General features: G+C 48.0%; 1 protein-coding gene across 4 annotated transcripts; it reads left to right on the top strand.

Moving 5' to 3' along the window:
- The first annotated feature begins 1,065 nt into the window (after positions 1-1,065).
- On the top strand, positions 1,066-26,470 carry HHATL (hedgehog acyltransferase like). 4 transcript variants are annotated; one of them, XM_080974174.1, is made up of 13 exons: positions 1,072-1,193; positions 1,306-1,365; positions 7,686-7,840; positions 11,788-11,855; positions 13,833-13,946; positions 16,274-16,468; positions 18,854-19,063; positions 19,843-20,014; positions 21,128-21,272; positions 23,115-23,150; positions 24,184-24,385; positions 25,248-25,389; positions 26,161-26,470. In XM_080974174.1, exons 3-13 carry the CDS (start codon positions 7,735-7,737, stop codon positions 26,280-26,282), a joined length of 1,512 nt encoding a protein of 503 aa, XP_080830300.1. In that variant the 5' UTR covers positions 1,072-1,193; positions 1,306-1,365; positions 7,686-7,734; the 3' UTR covers positions 26,283-26,470. The 4 variants fall into 4 exon arrangements, with proteins under 4 accessions (XP_080830302.1, XP_080830299.1, XP_080830300.1 ...); XM_080974173.1 differs by having other exon boundaries at positions 1,067-1,365; XM_080974175.1 differs by lacking the exons at positions 1,072-1,193; positions 1,306-1,365 and adding an exon at positions 7,018-7,104.
- The last annotated feature ends 1,286 nt before the right edge of the window (positions 26,471-27,756 follow it).

Here is a 27,756-nt window from a genome sequence, read left to right on the forward strand (position 1 = left end):
TAAGGTCCACAAATGACAACATTTTGGAGGTCCCAAGTCACAAGGTGGTTAGATTGGTCTCAACTAGGGCCAGGGCCTTTTCAGTACTGGCTCCGACTTGGTGGAACGCTCTGTCACAAGAGCCTAGGGCCCTGCGGGACTTGACATCTTTCCGCAGGGCCTGCAAGATGGAGCCGTTCCGCCTGGCCTTTGGTGTGGACTCAGTCTGACCCTTATGTTTCCCTCCCCTTATGGTTTTGATCCATGGGCTACTTTTAAAATGAGGCTGCATTTTAAATTGCATTTTAACCTGTATTTTAAATTGTCCCCCCATTACGTTTTTACTGTCATTTTACTGGTGTTAGCTGCCCTGAGCCCAGGTCTGGCCGGGGAGGGCCGGGGTATAAATAAAATTTATTATTATTATTATTAATCTGCGTAAGCCGCCTTGAGCCCCAGACAGGGGGGGGAGAGGAGGTGGGATTTTAATGAATGAAATAACATAAATTCTTCTGGTTAATTAATGGGGAGACACTGAACCATTCACCCTGCAGTGCATCCTGCTTCGGTGCATTTCTGAACCACAAAAAGCCCCAGGGTTTATTGTAAAGTGGCTTCGTTGCGCTAGCGCAGCAAAGCCCTTTCATCCAATTCAGCTGCGCATGGCTAAGGTTCTGGCATATGCGCCTGAGCCCCTCCTGCAAAATAATGACAGTCACGCTGGAGACAAGCTCCCTCCTGCATTTTCCTAGCTGCATATTCAGGGATGGTGTCGAGTGGCCCTGATTTACTGCCTCCGACACTTACGGGCAGCAGCAAAGCGCACCCCAGGGAAGCAACTCAATCCTGCTGGCCCGGGACTTGCAGCAGCAGCCAGGTAGCAGTGCTGTGAGTGAGCCGGTATCTGTGCACCTTGGGGCTGCTGGCTTCGCCTTGCTCCTCTGTCCTCCTCTCTCACATTGTCCTGAATTAACTTTGGCTGCTCCCGCTCCTGCTCCTGCTGCTGTTTTGGGCTGTCTTCAGCAGTCCTTTTGACAGGCAGCTCCTGGGCCAGCCCCTCTCTCTGCAGTGGTCCTCCAAAATAAAAATATCTGCAGCCGGCCACCTTCCACTCTTTGCTAAACTGACATCAGGGACCTGCCAAGGAGGGGGGGAATACCCACCGGCCGATCACTCCTTTAAAAGAAACACACAAACAAAAACCACTGGACCAGGTGCTTTTTACAGAAGGACTTTTTCTCTCTCTCCTTCATTCATGTCTATCTAAACTTGGGACTTTCAAACAGAGGTTACCCCAGCCTCCTCCTCTGCCTCCTCTTATCCTAGACCTCCCCTTTATTCTCCAGGCCGGTGGTGGTGCTGAACTCGGCCAGCTTGTTTCTCAAGGTCAGTGAGAGGGGAATCTGCATGCTGCCAAGGGGGGTTGGGTAGGGCAAAATCTGGCGCGTGGTTTAAGTCGCCAGCCGGTTGTCCCCTGCAGCCGCCGCCGCTTCTGCGTGGGATTCGCTAGTGGCACAGCTGCCGGCTAGCGAAGGGTTAAATGGCATTACAGTGGTACCTCGGGTTAAGCGCTCAGCTGGAAGGAGAGAGGTGTGCGGAGGGCAAGTCGGAGGGAACTGCTTCTGGCTATGGCATTCGTCCACGGTGCAGAAACTTCGATATCGATATACTGGCATCGCAACGGTGAGAGGTCCTTGGGACGTCACATGCAGGTGTGTGCACTGGAGCAACAACAACAACAACAAAAGAGTCAGGCAAAGAAAGCTCATCCGAAAGGGCCTTAAAACTTCCACACTCGGTGCATCTCCGAGCGCCTGTCAGAGGCTGCCCCAGGAAAACGATCGCCTCTGCTATCACATTGCGCCGCCGGCTGCAGATAGAGCAATTACTAAGCTAAAATTGGACAGGACGGCTGCTTTGCGGATGATTTCCCTCTCCACCCCGCCTCACCCCAGCTACAGTGCCATTGCCTGCCTTATGCTATTTAAGACCCAGCCTCCATTAACTGTCTCCCTCCCTCGCCACCGTGATCAATAATGCAGCTTCCCTTTAAAAAAACATTCGGCGTAATCTATGCAGGATAGAGCCAGTAGAATTAACACACCTGATCGTTTCTTCCAGGACCAGAGAACAGTGGGTTGGTTTTTTTTAATTGAGGCAAAGGCAGGGGTGCAATTAGGTCATTCTGACCTCTGGCCTTACTGGGGCCGTATATGTGTCTGTGCAGGCAGTGGGGGGGTTAGCCCTCTTTGGACGGAATTTTTTTACTTTAAAATTGTGACAAGTCAGCTCTGCTGCATTGAGGGCACCTTCTAACTTGTTCCACACCCTCCAGTTTTCCTTTGATGAAATTAGGTACCTCATTTTCAGTACAGTCATACCTCAGGTTACAGACGCTTCAGGTTGCGTTTTTTCAGGTTGCGGACTGCCAAAACCCGGAAGTACCGGAATGGGTTACTTCCGGGTTTCGGTGGCCGCGCATGCGCAGAAGTGCTAAATTGCACTTTGCACATGTGCAGAAGTGCTGAATCGCAACCCGCGCGTGCGCAGGCACGGGGTGCAAACACTGCGGGTTGCGAATGTGCATTCCACACGGATCACATTCGCAACCCGAGCGTCCACTGTAATATTATTACTATTATTACTACTACTACTACTACTATAACTGGACCTAATGGTCAGAGGTCCCTTTACCTTTACTACTACTACTGTTACTCCACATATCTGATAGGGTTGCCCCAGCCACTCTGGGCGGCTTCCAACATATATAAAAACATAATAAAGCATTAAACATTACAAAACCCTAACCCTATACAGGGCTGCCTTCAGATGTCTTCTAAAGGGTTGTATAGTTACTTATCTCCTCAGCTCAGGGGCCACATAATTCCATACCCTCCAAAATTTATCTGGCGAAAATAGGGACGTCCTAAGGAAATGCGGGACATTCCAGGATCAAATCAGAAACCAGGACGGCTTCTGTAAATCCCAGACTGCCCCTGGAAAATAGGGACACTTGGAGGCTGTAGTTCTGCTAAGCAGGGACCTTTCTTGCTTCAAAGATATTCCCTGATGGTAACCCCTATGCAGAAGCAAAAATTAACCGTAAAGACTAGGAGCTTCAACAACCCATAGCTCTAACCATTGTGAGCTTCCTGTTAACAGATTGAGGTTGAATCCTGACAAGACAGAAGTACTGTTTTGGGGGGACAGGGGGTGGGCGGGGGTGGGGGACTCCCTGGTCCTGAATGGGGTAACTGCCCTTGACCAGGTGCACAACCTGGGAGTCATTCTGGACTCACAGCTGTCCATGGAGGCACAGGTCAATTCTGTGTCCAGGGCAGCTGTTTATCAGCTCCATGTGGCATGCAGGCTGAGACCCTACCTGCCCACAGACTGTCTTGCCAGAGTGGTGCGTGCTCTGGTTATCTCCCGCTTGGACTACTGCAATGCGTTCTACGTGGGGCTACCTTTGAAGGTGACCCGGAAACTGCAATTAATCCAGAATGCGGCAGCTAGACTGGTGACTGGGAGCGGCTGCCGAGACCACATAACACCAGTCCTGAGAGATCTGCATTGGCTCCCAGTACGTTTCCCAGCACAATTCAAAGTGTTGGTGTTGACCTTTAAAGCCCTAAACAGCCCTGGCCCAGTATACCTGAAGGAGTATCTCCACCCCCATCGTTCAGCCCAGACACTGAGGTCCAGCGCCGAGGGCCTTCTTCATTGTGAAAAGTGAGGTTACCAGACAGAGGGCCTTCTCGCTAGTGGCGCCCGCCCTGTGGAACGCCCTCCCTTCAGATGTGAAGGAAATAAGCAGCTATCCTATCTTTAAAAGACATCTGAAGGCAGCCCTGTTTAGGGAAGCTTTTAATATTTAATGCTGTATTGTTTTTAACACTCGATTGGGAGCTGCCCAGAGTGGCTGGGGAGGCCCAGCCAGATGGGCGGGGTATAAATAAATTATTATTATTATTATTATTATTATTATTATTATTATTCGAGCTGCATCCTCTGCACACTACAATATACCATATCCGTGAAGGCATGACAAAAAGTTGTGTACGTGGCTGCATGGGCCTGCTAAAAAAAATTATGGCCCCGATCCAGCCAGAAGCTAAAGCACCCTTAAGTAGCAGCATTGCGTTCAGTCAAAGAACAGAGTGCATGGCTGGCTGTGTCCCAGGGATGGAGGACTTGTGGGGCTCCAGGTGTTACCAAACTTTAACTCCCACCATTCCAAAGTCAAACCACTGGTCCTGCCGGCTTGGGCTGATGCAAATTGAAGTTCAGGAACATCTGGAGGGCTGTGGGTTCCCCATCCCTTGTTGTATCCCACTGAAATCAATAGCATGTAGATTTCAGAGTGCCAGGCTGGTGTTAAAAACTATAGGATCTGGGTTATTATTATTATTATTATTATTATTATTGTTATTATTATTATTACTATTAGGACTGGGTTTAGGTTTGATGAGGCCCTAAGCTACTGAAGGTAATGGGGCCCTTTATATGTCCAGCTGTCCTTTGTCAACAACAAATTGGCACTGTTTTGTGTGTTGAATATATGCTATGTGGTAATTTATGGACCTAATAGGTATCTAAACCAGTGATAATTTAGGGAGCAGGCTAGCAGGCGGGGCCCATGACTTCCATCATAGGAGCCTACACAACACAAAACACAGTTGCTGTATGTAGGTTTTATTTTATTTGTTTTTTATCTTATATTTTGGAAATGTACATCCAGTATTTTTTCCTTTAATTTTTTTTTGGTAGGAGGCCCAAGAGAGTGGGGCCCTAAGCTTTAGCTTTGTTTAGCTTATACGTAAATCCAGCACTGATTATTATGGGATTCTCTCCTCCCCTACCCCAGGGCTAGCCTAAGACATTTTGCTGCCTGGGGCAAAAGACAGATTGACACATTTCCCCATGGACAGACAGTACAAGTGAATCTTACGTGGGTGGTTTGGATCCAAGGGTTCTGTGTGTGCGCGAAAATTGCGGATTCCCGATCCCTTGGAACTGTCCTTGCAGGTGATGTGTGGAAGGGAGAAAACCTCACCCCGTGTTCCTAGAGGCAAGCTCACCTTGCCCAGCAAGCAAGTTGGAGAGCTTAAAACCTCTTCCTTGCTCCAGCTACCCGGCGCATAGAGAGCAGGTTCTGGGGGGGCTCACATGAGAGGCGGCACACTGAGCAGGACCCCAGCAAGGTGGAGAACTTAACAGCTCTTTACATGCTGAATAACCTCAAATGAGCCTGGCACATGAAGAACATTTAAGATCTCTGCTTTCTTTGCATTTCACACACACAATTTAAACCAGACGGCCTTCAGCCGTGTATGGTTGAAATAATGCAAGTTAAATGCACATATGATGCAATCGTACATTACAAAGAGCTCCCTCAGCTGGCAGAAGAGCTTCTCCCTACACTCGAGTAGGACCCTGGCAGAGACACATGCCCGACTGGCATGTTCTCTCCCTCCTGGTTGATTGTTCGGGAGCTTCAAAAGCTTTCTTCCACCCGAACATCACAGTGACCGATGCCAACAGACATCGGCACACTTAGGGATCTGCAGAGTCTTCGCAGCTTGCATGACAGACCTCAGCAAGTCAGCATTTTGGCTAATCTACTTTATTGACATATAAACACACACGGAACACCACAGCATGGCTCCTTCTCTCTCTAGCATCAGACAGCAAAGAGAAAAAGAACAAAGGAGAATAGTCCCACTTCACGGAACACAGTAACACAAACATCCTGTCTTCGTCACTTCCCACTCTGTGGAGTCAAAACATACACCGTCATGTGATAGACAACAATCCCATGACTGCAATCATGGAGGAGGAATTCTAACAGATGTCACTGTACTAGAAGGCAGCTGCTTAGTGTGCAAATACTACTACTACTATATAATATATTTATACCCTGCCCATCTGGCTGGGTTGCCCCAGACACTCTGGGCGGTTTCCAATACATATAAACATCATAAAAATCAAACATTAATAGTAACAATCTGATTCAATATACAGTGGTACCTCAGTTTACGAACTTAATCCGTTCCAGAAGTCCGTTATTAAACCAAAGCTGTTCTTAAACTGAGGTGCACTTTCCCTAATGAGGCTTCCTGCCACCAGTGCCCTTCCCCCGTTCGGATTCCGTTCATAGACCGAGGTAAATTTCGCTAACCAGAACACTACTTCCGGTTTTGCAGAGTTCGTATACCGAGTAGTTTGTAAACAGGGCTGTTCTTAAACCAAGGTACCACTGTATATAAAAAAAATCACAATAACTTTAAAATAAACAACATATCAAATAAAGCAATATACAATAACCCATTAGAGTATAATAGTAAACAGTAAAATTAAAGGACGGCAAATAATAATTAAACAGTTTACACTTATCGATTGACATAAAGAATCGCCCACCTATAATCAATTTTAAAAAAGCAAATCGCCATGCATAAAATTGCACCCAGCATACAAAACTATGTAAAAGGATCAAACTGAGAAACATGGGGAACACAACTTATAATTTGTTTATTTTTAAATATCCTAAAAAATAACTACGGGCTCAAGAAGGCAGTGATTCCCATTCTGAGCTGCATTCATCAGCAGGGGTGGCAGCTGCCTCAGTCTGTCTCATGGGCGGACCAGCCCTGATCACCAATATCATTGCTTTTTGCAGTCCAGGGCCAGTTCTGCTCTGGAGTCACTCCCATGTTATTCCTTTCTATTCCTTTCTGCGCTGACTGTGCTGTTCAGTCCAAAGAACGAGCAGAACCCAACAGGGCTGGCTCCCTTGGGTGCATGAAGTTTGTAGGACATCTCAAGAACATCTGCTTGGTCATGCTTTGGGAAGTTGCCTGTCTGCATGGGGTCTGGGGCTGGGTGTGGCCTTCCATTAAGTTATTAACTCTGTGGGAATGTGACCCATGAGAAGATAACAGCAGCCGGGGCTACTGTGGGCAGCTGATAGCAGCGAGTTTGAGGCCAGATAAAGTTGTGGGTAGGATATTTCAGCCAGAGCTGGGTGTGCATAGATGGCAGTGGAACAGCTCTGTCTTGCAGGCCCTGTGGAAAGATGTCAAATCCCGCAGAGCCCTAGTCTCTTGTGACAGAGTGTTCCACCAGGTTGGGGCCACGGCCGAAAAAGCTTCTGTTAAGGGTGCAGGAACTGGCCAAGGGGTGGCTGTAGCAAAGTAAAGGTAAAGGGACCTCTGACCATTAGGTTCAGTCGTGGACGACTCTGGGGTTGCGGCACTCATCTCGTTTTATTGGCCAAGGGAGCCAGCGTACAGCTTCCGGGTCATGTGGCCAGCATGACTAAGCAGCTTCTGGCGAACCAGAGCAGCGCACGGAAACACCGTTTACCTTCCCGCTGGAGTGGTACCTATTTCTCTACTTGCACTCTGACGTGCTTTTGAACTGCTAGGTTGGCAGGAGCTGGGACCAAGCAATGGGAGCTCACCCCGTCGTGGGGATTCGAACCACCGACCTTCCGATCGGCAAGCCCTAGGCTCTGTGGTTTAACCCATAGTGCCACCAATAACCATTAGACTAGGGACAGCTGAATCTTGTGCTAGGAATATTCACCCTGTGCATGTATGAATGAAGACAGCTCTGCGGCCAGAATAACTCCTGCGATGCCTTGAAGCCCACAACCAACTCCGTGAAATGTGAAGGTATCTCGCTCTGCTTCCTTCCCTCTCCAGATCTGGATCCTCTTGGAGTTGGCTTCTGTGGCAGCAGCGATTCTCCAATATGGGCATTAAAGCGCAGTTGCCCACTTACGAGCTGGGGCTGTACGCTCTGGTCGTGGCAGGTGCCATCGTTTACAGCGGGCAGGAGATCTTCGAAAGCTCCAGAGGTAACTCTTTCCGTCCAGTCAAGGCCAAGAGAATGGGACTTTGAGTCAGTTGGGCCAGAGGAGAGGACACCTCCCTTTTCCCACTTGTCCTATAAAACAAGGGCGGAGAGCCTCTTTTTCTTCTTCAGCTGAGGGCCACATTACCTCCTGGGCAAGCTTCTTGGAGCCACATGCCAGGGTGGGCGGGGCCATAAACCAAAGTGGGTGGAGCAACAAATGCTAATTTGCTTCCACCTCCCTCTCTATTGTCCATCCAGGCAGGCTTGAAGTTCTATCAGAGGACAAGGGTGCATTATAGCTGGGCAAAAACAGTCAACAAGGGTGCAAGGCAGGGTGTGGGTGTGGCTCAGGGAGGGGCGTGGCCTGGATGGACTCCTGAGAACCAGGCAGAGAGATGATTTTATAAATAAACATATAAACAAAACATATTGAGAGCCAGTGTGGTGCAGCAGTTAGAGTGGTGGACCAGGGCCTGGGAGACCCGGGTTCGAATTCCCACTCAGCCATGAAGCTAGCTGGAGATATACTTACTCTCAGCCTAACTTATGTCAAAGGGTTGCTGAAAGGATAAAATGGGATAGAGAACTCTGTATGCTGCCTTAAGCTCCTTGAAAAAAAGGTGGGATATATACAGTGGTACCTCGGGTTACAAATGCTTCGGGTTACAGACTCCGCTAACCCTGAAGTAGTACCTCGGATTAAGAACTTTACCTCAGGATGAGAACAGAAATTGCACGGTGGCAGCGGGAGGCCCAATTAGCTAAAGTGGTATCTCAGGTTAAGAACAGTTTCAGGTTAAGAACAGAATGAATTAAGTTCTTAACCAGAGGTACCACTACAAATGAAATAACGTGAATAAACAGAAACGAAAATGGAAAAGATTCAGAGCTCTGGTAACACAATAATATTCAAGTTTCAATCCAGTGAAAGAAGGCAAATTCCAAGAAATGAGCCTCCCAAAAGGCTCAAATGTAGCCAGGATGCCGAACTAGATGTGCCATTGGCCTGATCCAGCTCATCTTAGGCTCTTATAAGGGTATTGAGGCAGATATATGCAAACACACTTTCAATTCTGCCTGCCCCTGCAAAGGTTTAGGGGACAGCTTTGTTCCCCATCAGCTCATGCCCTTTGACTTCCCACTGAAATCCTGTATAATTTTGTGCCACAAGCTTTTTCTTTTTTTTTCAGGGTGGGGGTGGGTTCGTACTTTTCTTGTGCTAAAGAATAAGTGCCCCTCCAGGCAGAAAGAACACAGTAGCACCAGGGAAGCATTGCAGAACCGCAAATAAAGCCGAACGGTGTGTGGACGATCTGGTCAAGTCCACCACTGAGATGGATCTCTCGCTTGGACTACTGCAATGCGCTCTATGTGGGGCTACCTTTGAAGGTGACTCGGAAACTGCAACTAATCCAGAATGTGGGAGCTAGACTGGGAGTGGCCGCCGGGACCATATAACTCTGGTCCTGAGAGATCTGCATTGGCTCCCAGTACGTTTCCGAGCACAATTCAAAGTGTTGGTGCTGACCTTTAGAGCCTAAACGGCCTCGGCCCAGTATACCTGAAGGAGCGTCTCCACCCCCATCGTTCTGCCCGGACACGGAGGTCCAGTTCCGAGGGCCTTCTGGCGGTTCCCTCCCTGCAAGAAGCCAAGTTACAGGGAACCAGCAGAGGGCCTTCTCGGTAGTGGCACCCGCCCTGTGGAACGCCCTCCCACCAGATGTCAAAGAGGAAAAACAACTACCAGACTTTTAGAAGACATCTGAAGGCAGCCCTGTTTAGGGAAGCTTTTAATGTTTAATAGATTATTGTATTTTAATATTCTGTTGAAAGCCACACAGAATGGCTGGGGAAACCCAGCCAGATGGGTGTGGTATAAATAATAAATTATTATTGTTGTTGTTGTTGTTGTTGTTGTTGTTGTTGTTAATGACACTCATTGCATCAATGACATGTAGCGGGGGGGGGGACCCTCAGCCCCACCCCATCAGTCTGGATAAGCCTTAAGCCTGCCCACAGCAAGGGAAAATATAGCCCCTTGCTTTTTAACAACAATAACAACAATAACAATAGTTTTCATTGTATACCGTATTTTTTGCTCTATAGGACACACTTTTTCCCTTCTAAAAAGTAAAGGAAAATGTGTGTGCGTCTTATGGAGTGAATGCAGGCTGCGCAGCTAAGCCCAAAGCCAGAACAGGGAGACGGAGCGCTGCACAGCTTGGGGTTAGCTGTGCAAAGCCTCCGCAGGGCAGTGCTCTTGCTGTTCTGGCTTCTGGGGTTCAGAATTTTTTTCTTCTTGTTTCCTCCCCCCCAAACTAGGTGCGTCTTATCGTCTTATCATCCGGTGCGTCCTATAGAGCGGAAAATACAGTAGTTACACTGTGGTATTAGCACCCTGTGCTCCTTAAAGAGCTACATGAGCCTTGGGATTTAACACAGACAGTGGTGCAATGATACAGGGAGGCTGGGAAGGCAGCGCTGTCACGCCAACTTAAAGTTTGGCTGCATTTGGGAAGGGGGATTAAGAGGGTAAAACGGAAGGACAGAGCCTGTTGAGCCAAAGCCAAGCATTTGGCCAGAAGTTTTGAAGTTGCTCCATAACGCTTGGAGTAAAGGTCAGCATTCTGGCACCTGCCTAGGCTCCCTGGAGTCGCCAGGGCATGCGCAGTAGGGTGGCGGGTTCCTAAGCTCAGCCCCAGTGCGCCGTTGCACAGATGTTGCACACAAGGGTGCAGGCATCTGTGTGTGGCTCATTCCCCGCCACCCCGTCACCTCTGTTGTGCCAAGTTGAGTTGGAGTTGATGGTGTGTTGCTGTAGCAACATGGCGGTGTGCCACTTTCGTACCTGTGCAGTTCACCCCCTGACTTACCCCTGGCTCCATCCTTTGTCTGTGGCAGGTACCAGAAGCTACCCAGAGCATGTAGTTGTGTACTACAAAATGACAGTAACAGATTGTGGACAGGACTCTTTTCCCCGGTGATCAAATAAGGGCAGCGGACAGTGTGGCGAGTCACCGCAGTATACCATCTGGCTGAGTTGCTGTAGCGTACCAACATGGGGAAAGAGAAGGGTGCAGTGGAGAGATGGGCTTGGTGCACACACGCCAGCAGAGCCAATCTAGTGGTCCTGCCAAGGTGTTTGCACCAACCTTGCCACTGCCTTGCCTTTTCCTTCCCCTCCATCCTGGCATGGTGCAATAACTCTGGTCAGGAGGATGCCAGATGATTGACGCAGTGGGAATTTGAAATATACTCAGAGTCGAGTGTGAATTTCATGCTCTTTATTCAGCTCGTAGTAGCAATGAATGAAACTTCCCCCAAAACGTCTGGCTATATATACATTATTTACACAATGGTCCCTGCATGATTGGCTAATTCTGGGCTGCTCCTGCAGGCCAATCAGGTCGCTGATTCACTTCCACCTGGAGCTGGATTGGGTGGCTCCTGCGGACCAATCAGACTGCTGCATTTTGGATCCCATTTTTCTAGGATTCAGCTCAGTACATGAAATATACTCGGACTCGAGTGTGGATTTCATGCTCTTTATTCAGCTCATAGTAGTGAGGAATGCAATTTCCCCCTAAATGTCTGCTTTATATACATTATTTACACAATGGGCGCCACACAATTGGCTAATTCTGGGATTCTCCTGTAGGCCAATCAGGTTGCGGCTTCACTTCCACCTGGAGTTGGATTGGGTGGCTCCTGTGGACCAATCAGACTACTGCATTCTGGATCCTATTGTTCTAGGACCAATCAGACTGCTGCATTCTGGATCCTATTGTTCTAGGACCAATCAGACTGCTGCAATTTGATCCTATTCAACTCAGTACATAACAGAGTTGTAGTTCAGAATGCCTGGAGGGCACTAGATTGGCCGGGCCAAGGTGTTTCCTCGTTGCAACCCGGTGCTTTCCCCAACAAGTAACACATTTTCTCTTTCAGAAAGCATGAACCGAAAAGCTTTCCGGGAGAACATTAAACCAGGATGGCATTACTTTGGCAGGAAAATGGTGAGCGGTACAATTTTCGGGGCAATCTTTGGCCAGTCGCTGCTTAGAAGGGGGCTGGGCCGGGCCGGGCAACAATGAATATTCACACCTGCTTAAAATTTGCCAAAATTTGCCTCCAGAGCTGTCGGAGGGGCTGTTCAGTGAATGTGCACAAATGAGGGATGTGGGTGGAGTATGTGTGAATTGTGTAGGCAGAGATGAAGACTGGGAGACATATGGGTAAGTCATCTGGGTGGGTGTACAAAATATGATTGGGTGAAGGATCCTGCCTCATGAATCTAGCTCTATAGTCCTGCCACGACTACAGATCTATGAAATCATAGATCTATGGGCCAGGGCATCTATGAAGTCAATAACTTCCCATGATCTATGGGGCCACAGCTACTACAGATGTTCGCTCTTGTTCAAAAGCAGCATCACCGCCTGTCACTGAAAAACATCCATAAACCCAGCATGGAGGGCAGTGAATACTGGTCAGGCCTGCTGGCTTGGACCCAGGACAGTGGGTGCCCGGGTTCATGTGTATGCACGCATCTGATGTCAGCATGCCTGCTGTGGCCAGGGTGCATTTTTGGGAGGGAGTTTGACTGGGCGCCCCCACAGGGGCTCGCTCATTGGAGTCTGGTTCCAGCACACAACTGGAGTTCTACTCTTGGGTCAAATCTGATCCGGGGGTGGACAGAGCGGAGGAGAGGCACTGGGCTGCCCCCACGACGGAGCAACCAGCTCCCTCATCCCAGCCTCAGCTCCACTCCTATGTCAGGTCTGACCCGGGAGGTGGAGAGAGGAAAGAAAGTCATTGCCACTCATCTCCTCAGTTGGGCAGCGTGCCCAGCCGGGCCGGGCACAGCGAGCTCCCTCAGGGGCACGCTTGGTGGAAGGATATTCTCTGCCTTTGGGTGTGCTGACATCAGGCGCACTTGCCCCTGTGGCGTGCGTGGCCCCTTCATGGGGAATGTTGTGGGGGCTGGAGCGCACAGAGCCCCACACGCTTGGCATCTATGATACTGGTATTGATAAATATGCAGGTAAAAGGTAAAGGGACCCCTGACCATTAGGTCCAGTCGCGGGCGACTCTGGGGTTGCGGCACTCATCTCGCTTTACTGGCCAAGGGAGCCGGCGTACAGCTTCCGGGTCATGTGGCGAGCATGACTAAGTCGCTTCTGGCAAACCAGAGCAGCGCACGGAAACGCCGTTTCCTTCCCGCTGGAGCGGTACCTATTTATCTACTTGCACTTTGACGTGCTTTCGAACTGCTAGGTTGGCAGGAGCAGGGACCGAGCAATGGGAGCTCACCCCGTCGCAGGGATTTGAACCGCCGGCCTTCTAAACGGCAAGCCCTATCATGTACTGGTGGGAGGTTTTTCCACACACCTGGGGCCCTTATCGAAGAAGAAGAAGAAGAAGAAGAAGAAGAAGAAGAAGAAGAAGAAGAAGAAGAAGTTATTTATACCCCACCCACCTGGCTGGTTTTCCCCAGCCACTCTGTGTGGCTCCCAACAGAATATTAAAAACACAAGTGGTGGTTCACTGCTGCCGCCAGACCTGCCTGAGGCAGCGACCCCACTCTGCCTAATGACTGGGCTGGCCCTATTAAGCCTATGCAATGCACTTAGTTTTGCCTGCCATTGGAACCCTTGCTTGCAATATTTCCATGCAACTGTACAGCAACCAGGGACATGGTTGCTTCTTCTAGACAGGGGAAGGGTAAATCGAGAGAAAATGGACAGGACGGGTGGGTTAGAGGATCAAATTTTGATGCTTGTGATGCCGTGTGAATGCCCAGAAAAACTTGTGTGAATAACCTGCACCGATCCCAAAATAAACACCTATCTGGAATCATCCAGAAAGTTGGGTCAACTTTTTCTCTGGCAAACAGGACCGGCTGCCGTATTGATTGTTTGTGAGGCAGGGCTTGTGAAAGCAGAAAATCTGAGCTTCTGTGATCTTACTGCTTCAGTTCTCTGTCCTTGCAGGATGCAGCTGACTTTGAATGGGCAATGTGGTTCACTTCCTTCAGAAACTTCATCATCTTTGCCCTCTCTGGGCATGTTCTCTTCGCCAAGATCTGCTCCATGACGACTCCTCAAGTAAGCAAGTACAGTACTCTGGCCCTTTAACGTTAAGTAAGGCTTACAGCGCCACCTGCTGGCAGGTTTTTGTCACAAGCAATTGGATCAAATGCTTACGTCTGAAAAGTGTTTCATCTGTGGCTGGATCGTGACCAAGGTCAACAAAAATTATATGAAGACACACCAGTGGAAATTAAAAGAAAGCTGGAAATGATGGGGATGGAAATAAGAACTGGGGGGAAAGGCATGGCTTAGAATCAATGGTGGGTTCTGTAGAAACAACATATAAATATATTCATGTAAATATAATAATGTTGACTCAAGCCTGTCTAAATGTGTTGAACATATTGATCAAAACTGGTCAACTTAAACTCTCCTATGATAGTTAAATAGGCACACATACACCAGAGCTATCTAGTGAATTAATTTCGAGCAGCCAAAATAAATTTACTTTAGCAGCAATTAAACAAGCAATGTAATCAGGCACAGAAATGGACTTGAGGATCATTGCACTGAATACACCTAGAAACTAGTCATATAGTGAGCAATTTGAGGTGGGTGGGGAATAGGAAGCCTTGAGGGAGTCAAGATCCCAGGGGATAAGGCTGCAGTCCTAACTCAACTTACCAGGGAGAAAGCCCCCGTGAATTCATTGGGGTTTATTTCTGAGTAGAGTTGGTTGAGATTGCACTGGAAGCCCCGACTTTAACATAATGCATCATTGCTGTGTACAGATTCTCCTGTAATACTTCAAGGCATGCAAAATGTAGCCATTCTGATCCATGCAAAAAACTATAAACCACAAATGTTCATGGCTGGGCAGTGGAGGGACCTAAACGATACGATACGATAATCTTTATTGTCATTGTCCCATACAGAACAACAAAATTGAAAATCTACATCAGACATTCAGAAACCAACAAGCCTGCTATCCCAGCTATCCCAGCCTGGTTAGCCCCCTAAAAACTCTGATACCCCATAATTAAATACAATATACTGCCATAGAGACTACCTTACACTGCGTTTAAAACCAAAATCACATTTGGATAGAAACTGTTTCTCAGGCGGCTAGTCCTAGTCTTTATAACCCTGTACCTTCTTCCAGAAGGCAGAAGCTGAAAGCGATGGTTTCTGGGGTGCGCACTATCCTGCGCTATCTATGCAGCTTTCTTATGGCACCTGGAAGCATAGATTTGATCCAAGGTGGGAAGAGTGCACCCAGTTATTCTCTCCGCAGTCTTTACAACCCTGGACAACGTTGTTTTTCCCCTGAACCGTGCAGCTCCCAAACCACACACAGAGACCATAAGTTAATACACCAATGTCCCCAAAGTGTGGCAGGCTTCCCAGGTTCTCCAGAACTCTCCACAAGAAAAGATGTTGCAGAAATCAGAGCAGATGTGCAGAACCTCTGGCTTCCTAGATGTTGCTCCCAGCATCCCCATGTTGGCTGGGGCAGATGGGAGCTGCAGCCAAACATTATCTGGGAGGAGGCAAAGTTTCCAGACCCCTGAAGCAGAGGTTCAGGGGAACCAGGACAAATGAAAAAGCCGTGCTTCTTTATCCCAGAATCCTAGGTGTGCAACCTGGTATCTGGAGCACTTGGAATAATAATAATTTATTATTTCTTCCCCGCCCATCTGGCTGGCTCCCAACAGAATATTAAAAACATGATAAAACATCAAACATTAAAAACTTCCCTAAACAGGGCTGCCTTCAGATGTCTTCTAAAAGTCAGATAGTTGTTTATTTCCTTGACATCTGATGGGAGGGTGTTCCACAGGGCAGGTGCCACCACTGAGAAGGCCCTCTGCCTGGTTCCCTGCAACCTCACTTCTCACAATGAGGGAACCGCCAGAAGGCCCTCAGAGCTGGACCTCAGTGTCTGGGCTGATCGATGGGGGTGGAGATGCGAGTGTGTGTGTGTGTGTGTGTGTGTGTGTGTGTGTGTGTTTGCACACTATTTTCACTAATATGTACACTTCATTTTGTGTACATTTTTGGTTGGAGAACTTGAAGGAGTGCAACTTTTGAAGGACAGTTGTTTTGGGGGAGTGAAAACAAGGTCAGAATGCATTCCAGTGCAGACCAAGCCAAATTTCTCCTCCATCTCCAGAAATGTGTGGTTTCCCCCCCTTGGAAATCTGTTTTTGGGGAGAAAGGGAAACTCCCCATGGGAAGGGAGGCTTCCACACAGCCAAGAACGTGAGATGAGATCTGAAGGTGCAGCTTAAACGGACATCTGCGAAGGAAGGTATTCTAGCACCACAGACCATGAACAGAAGAGAACGGACCACAAAGGCCTGTGACAAAAGTAGACAAAAGGTTATTTCGTTCTCTCACAGCACAGGTCTGTGGTTTACATGGCGTACGGGCTGCTGGCCGTGCTGGGAACATTGGGCAGCACTTACCTGATGATTGTCCTGTCCCACTGCTTGGTCATCTACACCATCTCGCTCGTTAAGCAGAAGTGGCTGTGTTTCATCGCAGGCCTTTGCAGCTTGGCTTCCTTCAAGGTGGAGCCCTTCAGCAGCTGGCAGGTATGTCGGTGTGCAGCTACCTCACCTGCCAAAGAGGGACTTGGCTGGCCGAGTCCTCAGGACCAGACCAGACATGGTCAATGTAGTGGCCTCCAAATGTTCTTGGGCTCCCTGACCATTGGTCATGCTGGCTGGGGCTCAAGGGGAGTTGGAACCCAACAGTCTCTGGATGGAAGCACATTCTGGATGGAAGCACATTGGCTATCTCTGGGTTAGGGGGCTCAAGAGGGCCAGATCCAAGGCAGGGTCCAAGTCCCTCACTTGGCCATGGAACTCACTGGGGGAGACTAAGCAAGTTATTATTATCTTTCAGCCTAGCCTACCCCCTGGGGCTGGCATTTAGGGGCAATTTTTTGTTGTTGTTGTTGTTTATTGACTTTATATACAGTGGTACCACACATTACATACGCTTCAGGTTACATACGCTTCAGGTTACAGACTCCACTAACCCAGAAATAGTGCTTCAGGTTAAGAACTTTGCTTCAGGATAAGAACAGAAATCTTGCTCCAGCGGCGCGGCAGCAGCAGGAGGCCCCATTAGCTAAAGTAGTGCTTCAGGTTAAGAACAGTTTCAGGACCTCTGGAACGGACCTCCGGAACTTAACCCGAGGTACCACTGTATTGCCTTCGAGATAAGGACAACTGTGACTTTAAAGAAGAACGGGAGCTTTTTACAAATTACTTTTAAAAAAACAACGAATTGGACTCCTTGGCAGGTTTTGAAGAAACATGCACAAATTTATTGATTGTTAACTTAATACACAGATGATTTAAGGATCTCGACAATTTGATAATATGCAGAGAATAATATGTGTTGAAAAATCAGAGAGAGGAGCTGAGGGAAATCTCAGGGGGGAGGGAAGGGGGAAAATTGGGGGCGGGGATGAAAAGGAGACAATATGTTTTGATAATTTGTTATGTTGAAATTCTTAATAAAAACTATTTTTAAAAAAGAATTTATATACTGCCCTATACTCGGAGGTCTTAGGGCAGTTCACATAAAAGGATCACGGCATATAAAATAAAAAGCAATAACCCAATAATTACACCGCCCCACAAAACAGCCACATTTTAAAAGGGTATGGGATGCTGATCAGGTCAGCCAAAGGCCTGGTTAAGAAGCAACGTTTTTGCCTGGTGCCTAAAGGTGTATAATGAAGTGCCAGGCCAATTTCTTTGGGGAGAACATTCCACAGAAAGGGAGCCACTGCAGAGAAGGCCCTTGTGTTGCCACCCTCCGGACCTCTCATTGGCATCTGCCTGTCTCAAGAGACGGCGGAGTGTGCCTACAGGGGTGAAGCCACATCCCTGGAGAATCACAGCACCAGCTGTGGCTGCAGAGACCAGTATCTCGCAGCTGCTGCCTCCTGCGTTGTTTTTGTTGCGTTAGTAGCACCAACGTGACCTCCCTGGGGTGCAGGTGACCAGACCCCTCTCTCAGCTTTGCTGATATAGCCCAAAGAAAAGCAGAGCAAAGAAGCAGAGCAACTCCCAGTTTGGCTACTGGAGTTGCTGGAAGGAGCATACAAGGCACCATCCAACCGTCTTAGGGACTTCACTCCAGATTTGTGTAGGCTTTCCTCCTTGGGCTTTTCTTCTCCCGAAGATGTCCTGCAAGGCTGCGGGTATCAATTTTTCTTTGGGGTTTACTCCTGAAGCCTTTCTTGCAAATGAGTATAATCACAAGAGGTTCAGGATCAGAGTTTTCCTTCTCCTAGATGGGCTCCCTTCCCAGGTTGACAAGCCCCATCTGCCCCTCACTTCCCTCTACAGCTTGGACAAAAATGGCCTTCTTGACTGTTGGACCCACACTTATTCTCGTCTGCCCAACCCGCCAATGGGGTGGTGTTAATAAGGGATATATTATAATATAAAAGGTAAAGGTAAAGGGACCCCTGACCATTAGGTCCAGTCGTGACCAACTCTGGGGTTGCGGCGCTCATCTCGTTTTATTGGCTGAGGAAGCCGGCGTACAGCTTCCGGGTCATGTGGCCAGCATGACTAAGCCACTTCTGGCGAACCAGAGCAGCGCACAGAAACGCTGTTTACCTTCCCGCCAGAGCAGTACCTGTTTATCTACTTGCACTTTGACATGCTTTTGAACTGCTAGGTGGGCAGGAGCAGGGACCGAGCAATGGGAGCTCACCCCGTCACGGGGATTTGAACCGCTGACCTTCTGATCGGCAAGCCCTAGGTTCTGTGGTTTAACCCACAGCACCACCCGCGTCCCATATTATAATATAGCTTGTTCAAAAATATGTTCAGATCAGAGCTGCCTGAAAGATCTAGTTCACAGGGCGAACCGAGAGGTTTCTATGCACCAGACGAGACTCTGAAGCAACCTCGTTTCCTTGGTATATGTGGTAACTATTCTCTTTTGTCCAGAATGGGTTTGTAACAGGAAATTTTGATCTTCAAGATGTTCTCTTTTATGGAGGAACCGGCTTCAGCATCATGCGTGCCATGAGTTTTGCCCTGGAGAACTGCGAGAGGAAGGAAAGCAATTACTCCATCTTCGCCCTCCTGAAATACAATTTCTACCTCCCCTTCTTTTTCTTCGGACCTGTCATGACCTTTGACAGGTTCTACGACCAGGTGGGCTGGATTCACTGTCATGCTCTTTGCTACTCCTTTCCTAAGTTTAAGGCATGCTATTCCTTTCTTGGACGGGGGGCTGTTGGGCAACCCTTTGTGGCTTAGGGCCCTCGTATTTACGGGACCGCGTCTCCTGGTATGCCCCACAAAGGACCTTAAGGTCCATGAATAACCATAGTTTAGAGGTCCTGGGCCCTAAGGAAGTCAGATTATCCTCCACCAGGGCCAGGGCCTTCTCAGTGATGGCTCCGACCTGGTGGAATGCTCTGTCCCATGAGACCAGGCCCTGCAGGATTTAACTTCCTTCCACAGGGCCTGTAAGACAGAGCTATTCTGCCTAGCTTTCAATTTGAACTTAGCCTGATCTTTTGTTCCCCTTCCTTCCCTCCCCCTCCCCTTTTTATGAAGATCCCACAGCTAATTCTCCCCTGGTCTCCTCACTGGCCCAAACAGGACTAACTTAGCCAGCTAGCCCTGGTGATCATCAAATGTTTATTGGATGGATTTTCCCCCTAAATTGGTTTTTGAATTCTGAGTTTATTGTAATTCACGTTTTATGCTGTATTTTATGCTGTTTTTTGTTGTATCAATTAAGTGTTTTAAATTTGTTGTTAGCCGCCCTGAGCCCGGTTTTCTGAACCAGGAAGGGCGGAGTATAAATAAAAAATCATTATTATTATTATACTCCCCGAGACAGTCACTCATGCTACGTGATGTTCTCTCTGGGTCCATGAACAAAGCACACGTCCTTCCATCTCCCCCATTTTCCCTGACCACAGGTGCACATCAGTGAGTTGCGACGCAAAGACTATGAGATGTGGCACATCTGTGTCCATGCTTTCGTCCATCTTGTGGCCATCATGGCAGTGGATGTCTTTTTCCACTTCTTCTATATCCTGACCCTTCCTTCGGACATGAAGTTTGTCAACCACCTCTCAGATTGGGCGTTGGGTGAGTGAGTCCTCCGTTCTGTGTTCAGGGAATAAAGGAAGCCCCTTTCTTATTTTCTTTCCAGCGTGATTTCCACATAGATCATTCCCACGTGCTCTTAAGATTACTTTCACGGGAGACATTCCAGTAGAATGCAGGGATGGGGAAAAGATGTTGGGAGTGGCCTGCGTTTTCATGAGACACCAATTCCCACTTCTCAAACCAATCAGCGAAACAAAGCAAAATTCTCCTTTGAAATTTTCACTTCTCCGAATTTTGCATTGCAGTCCTCACGCCAGATAACATGTGCAAAAATGCATACATTAGCATGCAAAAAAAAGTTTGTATACTAGTCAAAATTGCATACAAAGATGTGTAAAGGTAAAGGGGCCCCTGACCATTAGGTCCAGTCGTGGCCGACTCCGGGGTCGCAGCGCTTATCGCACTTTATTGGCCGAGGGAGCCGACGTACAGTTTCAGGGTCATGCGGCCAGCATGACTAAGCCGCTTCTGGCGAACCAGAGCAGCGCACGGAAATGCTGTTTACCTTCCCGCCAGAGCAGTACCTATTTATCTACTTGCACTTTGACGTGCTTTTGAACTGCTAGGTGGGCAGGAGCAGGGACCGAGCAACGGGAGCTCACCCCATCGCGGGGATTCGAACCACCAACCTTCTAATCAGCAAGCTCTAGGCTGAGTGGTTTAACCCACAGCGCCACCCATGTCCCACAAAGATCCGTACTTTAGGAGAAATTTGCATTAAATTGTGGGTGGATTTTCAGGACGATTTTTTTAAAACAACAACAACAAAATATCTTAAATTTCTGAGCAGATGTGGAGAACTGGATTTAACATTGGAAAGACATGAAACACAGACGACTTTGTCCATCCATAGGTACATGGAAAGTTGCCTTATACTGAGTCAGAACATTGACCCATATAGCTCAGACCTGTCTACACTGATGGGCAGTTTTCATATAGGGAGTCTTCCTCTGTCTTACCTGGAGATGCTGAGGACCGAACGTGGGACCTTCTGCATCCAGACCAGTTCCCCAAAATGCTGCACATAGTCCTGTGCCCTTGCTTCCCTGTACGTCAACCTGCTGCCCCTCTCCTTCCTCTTCTGTCCCGCAGCTGGCCTGGCTTACTCCAATCTGGTCTACGACTGGGTAAAAGCCGCAGTGATGTTTGGGGTCATCAACACCATCGCCAGGCTGGATCACCTGGACCCCCCTCAGCCGCCCAAATGCATCACCATGCTCTACGTCTTTGCAGAAACGTGAGTATACTCACCGATATCTTCACAGTCTCCAATTGCTTGGGAGATTGTCCTGGGCAGCTGTGGAAAGGCGGGGGGAGACTTTCAGCCTTAGGAACTGCTTCGTGGAGGCAAGACCTGCCAGAGATTAGTTGCTGTGCTCATTAGGCCTGACTACTCCTGCACAGAATCTGTTTTTGCTAATAAAGAGTTAACTATGTCCCACACAAATGGACGTGGGTGGCGCTGTGGGTTAAACCACATAGCCTAGGACTTGCTGATCAGAAGGTCGGCGGTTCAAATCCCCGCAATGGGGTGAGCTCCCGTTGCTAGGTCCCTGCTCCTGCCAACCTAGCAGTTCGAAAGCTCGTCAAAACACTTAATTGTAATACAGTGGTACCTGTGGATGTGAACGGGATCCATTCCGGAGCCCCGTTCACATCCCGAAGTGACTGTAACCCGTGTCCGCGCATCTTCGCGTGCGCAGGTCATGTTTCGGCGCTTCCACGCATGCACGTGACGTCATTTTGAGCGTCTGCGCATGTGCGAGTGGCGAAACCCAGAAGTAACACGCTCCGTTACTTCCGGGTCGCCATGGAGCGCAACCCGAAAATATTCATCCCGAAGCGTATTTATCCCGAGGTATGACTGTACTACATAGAAGCAGCATAAAATACAGTATAAGCACGAATAACAATAAAATTCAAAAAACTTCAAAAATCGATTTGGGGAAAATCCATCCAATAAGCATGAAATAGTCACCAGGGCTAGCTGGCTGAATTGGTCCTACTTGGGCCAGTGAGGAGGCCAGGGGAGAATTAGCTGTGGGGTCTCAGAGCGGGTAATCTTCATAAAAGGGGAGGGGGAGGGAAGGGAAGGGAAATAAATGATCAGGCTGAATTCAAATTAAAGGCCAGGCGGAATAGCTCTGTCTTACAGGCCTGGCAGAAGGAGGTTAAATCCTGAAGGGCCCTAGTCTCCTGGGACAGAGCATTCCACCAGGTCGGAGCCATCACTGAAAAGGCCCTGGCCCTGGTGGAGGATAGTCTGACTTCCTTAGGGCCCGGGACCTCTAAACTATGGTTATTCATGGACCTTAAGAATAACGCCGAGAATAAAAATCTCATTCTCTACCGACTGAGCTTGTGCTCTTTGCTTTCAAGCGGAATCCAAACACTATGGAAAATGTAAAACTATTTCCAGCCCCCACCCAAAAAAAAATTAGTCAATGAAAATGCAGCAGCAACAGTCAATAAAACAAAGCCATTGAACAGCCATCGGAAAAATAAATAGACTATCGAACCCCTTGCATGAACACACACAAACCTTGTTTCTAAGAGGGACAGTTCAAGGCTTGCCTCTTGAAAATAAATATCTCATTTCCCCAATAACTCTAAATCCACTGTTTGCTTCTATGGTATTGTGGGCTTTTCATTGCCTTTGGTATTTTTATATTCTTCTGACTGGCTTTGAAAGGCACCTTGAACTGTGGAAGAGGCTGCATTTAAAGGCACACTTGAGAACCATGAAAGATTCCTTGCCGTATATATTGTTTAGACAGGCCTTTGAAACACGAAGTTTCTCTTTCTTAACCAATCAGTATTTATTGAGGTTTTCAACAATGTTTTTACAGAGGCCTTTTGCAGATATTATTCTTGCATGCTGTGTGGCGCCTGGATTTTTTTTAAATGAAAACTTGAATTATAAATTGGTAAATAAAATAAAATCTGGTGTTACTTCACCCATGGGTTTAGAGCACTTTGCAGTAGCCATGTGCCTTGGAGGGAATAGATGTGGAATCAGGGGCAACAAATAAAGCAAAAGCTTCTGTTTTTTAATCTAACTTTTGCATTTGTCTCGCAGGCACTTTGACAGAGGGATTAACGACTGGCTATGCAAGTAAGTTTCCTTTCCTGCGATGGCACTTAATGTTTCTTGGGGTCCCTGGGAGATTTCCTGCTCTCATAACAAACTATTCACAGTTGGTGGTGGAGAAATAAGGGAATATTCATCTAGTGCCTGCCATTTCTACCTAATAATAATAATAATAATAATAATTTATTATTTATACCCCGCCCATCTGGCTGGGTTTCCCAACCACTCTGGGCGGCTTCCAACAGAACACTAAAATACAATAACCTATTAAACATTAAAAGCTTCCCTAAACAGGGCTGCCTTCAGATGTCTTCTAAAAGTCTGGTAGTAGTTCTTCTCTTTGACATCTGGTGGGAGGGCGTTCCACAGGGCGGGTGCCACTACCGAGAAGGCCCTCTGCCTGGTTCCCTGTAACTTGGCTTCTCGCAGTGAGGGAACCGCCAGAAGGCCCTCAGCACTGGACCTCAGTGTCCGGGCTGAACAATGGGGGTTACTTCAGGTATACTGGACTGAGGCCATTTAGGGCTTTAAAGGTCAGCACCAACACTTTGAATTGTGCTCGGAGACGTACTGGGAGCCAGTGTAGGTCTTTCAAGACCGGTGTTATATGGTCTCGGTGGCCGCTCCCAGTCACCAGTCTAGCTGCCACATTCTGGATTAGTTGTAGTTTCCGGGTCACCTTCAAAGGTAGCCCCACGTAGAGCGCATTGCAGTAGTCCAAGCGAGAGATAACCAGAGCATGCACCACTCTGGCGAGACAGTCAGCGGGCAGGTAGGGTCTCAGCCTGCATACCAGATGGAGCTGGTAAACAGCTGCCCTGGACACAGAATTGACCTGCGCCTCCATGGACAGCTGTGAGTCCAGAATGACTCCCAGGCTGCGCACCTGGTCCTTCAGGTCCTTATCAAATCATAGAATTGTCAACTTCAGGTTCTACCCTCTGGAGCAGCAGAAAAGACGCTTATTCCATCTTGGGGACATGAAACCTTGAGCCAACCTTCTCACTGTGTGTGTGTGTGTGTGTGTGTGTGTGTGTGTGTGTGCTTTGATTCCTAGGTACGTCTACGATTATATCGGGGGCAATCACGACAACATCTTGAAGGAGCTGGTAGCCACCATCGCCACCTTTCTTGTGACCACCCTCTGGCTTGGTCCTTGCGAAATAGTTTACATCTGGTCCATCTGCAACTGCTTTGGCCTCAATTTTGAGCTGTGGGTGCAGCAGTTCTTTCAGCTGAAGCCGTTTGCCGCCATAGAGGTATAAGTGTTGGTCCTTAATGCATTGCTAGACTCTTAAGACCCGCTGGGCTGAGGGTGCAGATACCTCCAGATGTTATTGTGTTGCATGTGTGCAGCCAACACTAGCATATATTCGTAGACACATTGCAGAGAGGTTAAGGATCTTTTACTGGCGTTACGGCATACACTTGTCATCTTTTTCTTCTTTGGCGATCACTCGTAGCCGAGTAAGATTGTCTTCCATAAACAGTTTTAATAGTGAGTCCGTAAGTGACTGTGGAGGCCAATTTTGGATCCACACGTCCTTCCACAGTGGGGACATTGGTTTCCGGGTGGCAGTTGATCATGGTGTGGATTTGCCAAGCGTGCCTTCCTCTTAGCACGTTTCTCCCTTGCGTTCTGAGTTCAAGTGTCTTTGAAGCTCATAACACCTTTGGTAAAGGCTGTTCTCCAACTGGAGCGCTCGCAGACCAGTGTTTTCCAGTTGTCAGTGTGTATACTACATTTTTTTAGATTTGCCTTGAGAGAGTCTTTAAACTTTTTTTGTTGACCACCAGCATTACGCTTTCCATTTTTAAGTTGGGAATAGAGTAGTTGCTTTGGAAGACGATCATCAGTCATCTGAACAACATGACCAGTCCAACGAAGTTGATGTTGAAGAATCATTGCTTCAACACTGGTGATCTTTGCTTCTTCCAGTACACTGGCATTAGTTCGCCTGTCTTCCCAAGTGATGTGTAACAGTTTTTGGAGACACTGTTGATGGAATCCTTCGAGGAGTTGGAGATGACGTTTATAAGTGGATATACTTGTTATGGATGTGTTAACCCTTAAACTTATGCCCATGAGAAACTCTCACACAAGTCTCTTCTCCCGGGCAGGCCAGAATGTCGGAGGCAATGTCTCGGCGGATTAGAGGCTTCTTTGGGGCAGCCAACTTCTGGGCTATCGTCCTGTACAACATCCTTGCCCTCAATAGCCTCGAATTCTCCATTCTCGTTGCCACGAGAATTCTCCAAACAGGTAACGTTCCTCCAGCAACCCCTTTCGATGGGCTGAAAACCATCTTTACCATGGCTGCACCCGTTAGCCAGCTTACATGACAAACCCACTAGAGACGCGGATCGATATTTGGAAGTGAACACCTGCTGTTTCTGAGACTCTTCGGCCTCTTGACCTCCTTACTTATCTTCAGTAGCACACATTACTTCTTCTGTCCCTGGTCCCTGTGGGGGGCGTCCTAGGCCCTTCCATCCTCCCATAAAACTCTGCCTCAGAACTGGGTTAAAAGTATGAGAGACCTCAGGCTAACACAGCCTTCCTCAGCCTTGGGCCCCCAGATGTTGTTGGACTACAACTCCCATCATCCCTGACCACTGGTCCCGGTAGCAAGGGATGATGGGATTTGTAGTCCAACAACATCTGGGGGCCCAAGTGTGAGAAAGGTGGGGCTAATAGAAGTAGAGGGGTGGGGAACCTCAGGCTCAGGGTCCAAATGGGCCCCCTCAAATCCTCTCTGTCTGTCCCTCAGGACTTCCCCCCAGCCACACCTCTCACTGTTTTTGCCTATCTGGAATTTGTCCTTGAACTCTGAGCATGTCTTTTGGGCCAAGGGTAGAGGGTGCATGTGAGCATGTACAGAGAAGGAATGACTGCTAAACCAGTCTAAAACTGTGGCCCAGATATGCTCATTCTCTCATAACATTCCGATTCCTCAACAGACACTATTTGGCCAGCTACGAAATGTCTGCCCTGTGGCCATGTTGATCTCTTCTCCTTCGCTCTCCTCCTCAGGTTTCCCCCTCAGCACATTATCCATCTGGTTCATCACTTACTGCGGTGTGCAGCTGATCAAGGAGAGAGAACGTTTCCTGGCTCTCCAGGAGGAGAAAGGAGACAAGGACAAGACAGAGTAAAGGAGAAGGAGAGAGGCCAGCCCACAAAATGGCCGCCGCAGCTTTTTGACGCGCTAGGCCAAAGTGCCTGACCCCTCAGCCCTGAGCGCCTGTACGCTGCCACGAAGATCTCCTGTAGCCACGTACCAGCTCACCTGTGTAATGAACTCCTTTCCCCATTTAAATTAAAAAAGATATTTTCTATAAGACTCAAACACAAGGGCTGCCAAGTTATTTCTGTAAAGAGCCGTTGTGTTGTGAGTGTGCCATGCTCAGACCTCGCTGTTCTTTGGGAGCGCCTCTCATCTATGGCCAGCTTCTGGCTCTGCGGGAAGGTTGCATATTGTCACAAACCATTAAATAGTAGGTAATATACAGTGGTGCCTCGCAAGACGAAATTAATTCGTTCTGCGAGTTTTTTCGTCTAGCGAATTTTTCGTCTTGCGAAGCACGAAATCCCATAGGAATGCATTGAAATTCAATTAATGCGTTCCTATGGTCAAAAAAAGTCCAAACAAAGCCAAATTTGGTACAACAAGAGTTTATTAAGTGCTCTTTAAAGTCACACATACTGTAAAGAGCATTTCAAAAATTGAAGGAACAATAAATTAAGTTTCTAAACATGACAGAAAAACTTTTTTTTAAAAAAACAAAACATGGCCCAATGGTCACAGAAAATCATAAAAATTCAAAAAAAACCCACACAAGCTCCCAGATTCTTGCAAACCCCTCCTCAATTGTTCCCCCAGCCACCCACCACACAGAAATTCAAATCCAGAATTTTTTTTAAAAAACAGCAGAGTGGCCCAATGGTCACAGAAAATCATAAAAATGCAGAAAAAAACACACAAGCTTCCAGATTCTTGCAAACCCCTCCCCAACACTAAGTCCTTGAATTCCAAACACCCCAACCCAAAATCCAACCCCCCCCCAAAAAAAAGTTTAAAAGAAGTTTTGGGAAAGCTTCAAAAATCACCAAAAACCTCAAAAAAGGCTACCACACAACGTTCTATGAGTTGCTCCTCGAAGTCAAGTCGCAACTGCATTAACGGTGTTAAGGAAAAGGAAACAAACTTGCAAGATGTTTTCGTTTTTCGTCTTGCGAAGCAAGCCCATAGGGAAATTCGTCTTGCGAAGCAGCTCAAAAAACGGAAAACCCTTTCGTCTAGCGAGTTTTCCGTCTTGCGAGGCATTCGTCTTGCGGGGCACCACTGTAGAGGAAGTCCAGGACACAGGTGGCGCTGTGGGTTAAACCACAGAGCTTAGGACTTGCCGATCAAAAGGTCGGCAGTTCGAATCCCCGTGACGGGGTGAGCTCCCGTTGCTCGGTCCCTGCTCCTGCCAACCTACCAGTTCGAAAGCACGTCAAAGTGAAAGTAGATAAATAGGTACCGCTCCGGCGGGAAGGTAAACGCCGTTTCCGTGCGCTGCTCTGGTTCGCCAGAAGCAGCTTAGTCGTGCTGGCCACATGACCCGGAGTTCCCTTGGTCAATAA

Source organism: Podarcis pityusensis (genome assembly GCF_964106645.2).
Source record: "Podarcis pityusensis genome assembly, chromosome: 12".
Classification (NCBI taxonomy): domain Eukaryota; kingdom Metazoa; phylum Chordata; class Lepidosauria; order Squamata; family Lacertidae; genus Podarcis; species Podarcis pityusensis.

Coding starts and splice junctions, on each gene's coding strand:
- HHATL (XM_080974173.1), top strand. CDS start 7,735: ATGGGCATTAAAGCGCAGTTGCCCACTTACGAGCTGGGGCTGTACGCT. Junction 21,273..23,114: donor CTCTACGTCTTTGCAGAAAC/GTGAGTATACTC, acceptor TTTGTCTCGCAG/GCACTTTGACAGAGGGATTA. Junction 23,151..24,183: donor ATTAACGACTGGCTATGCAA/GTAAGTTTCCTT, acceptor TTTGATTCCTAG/GTACGTCTACGATTATATCG.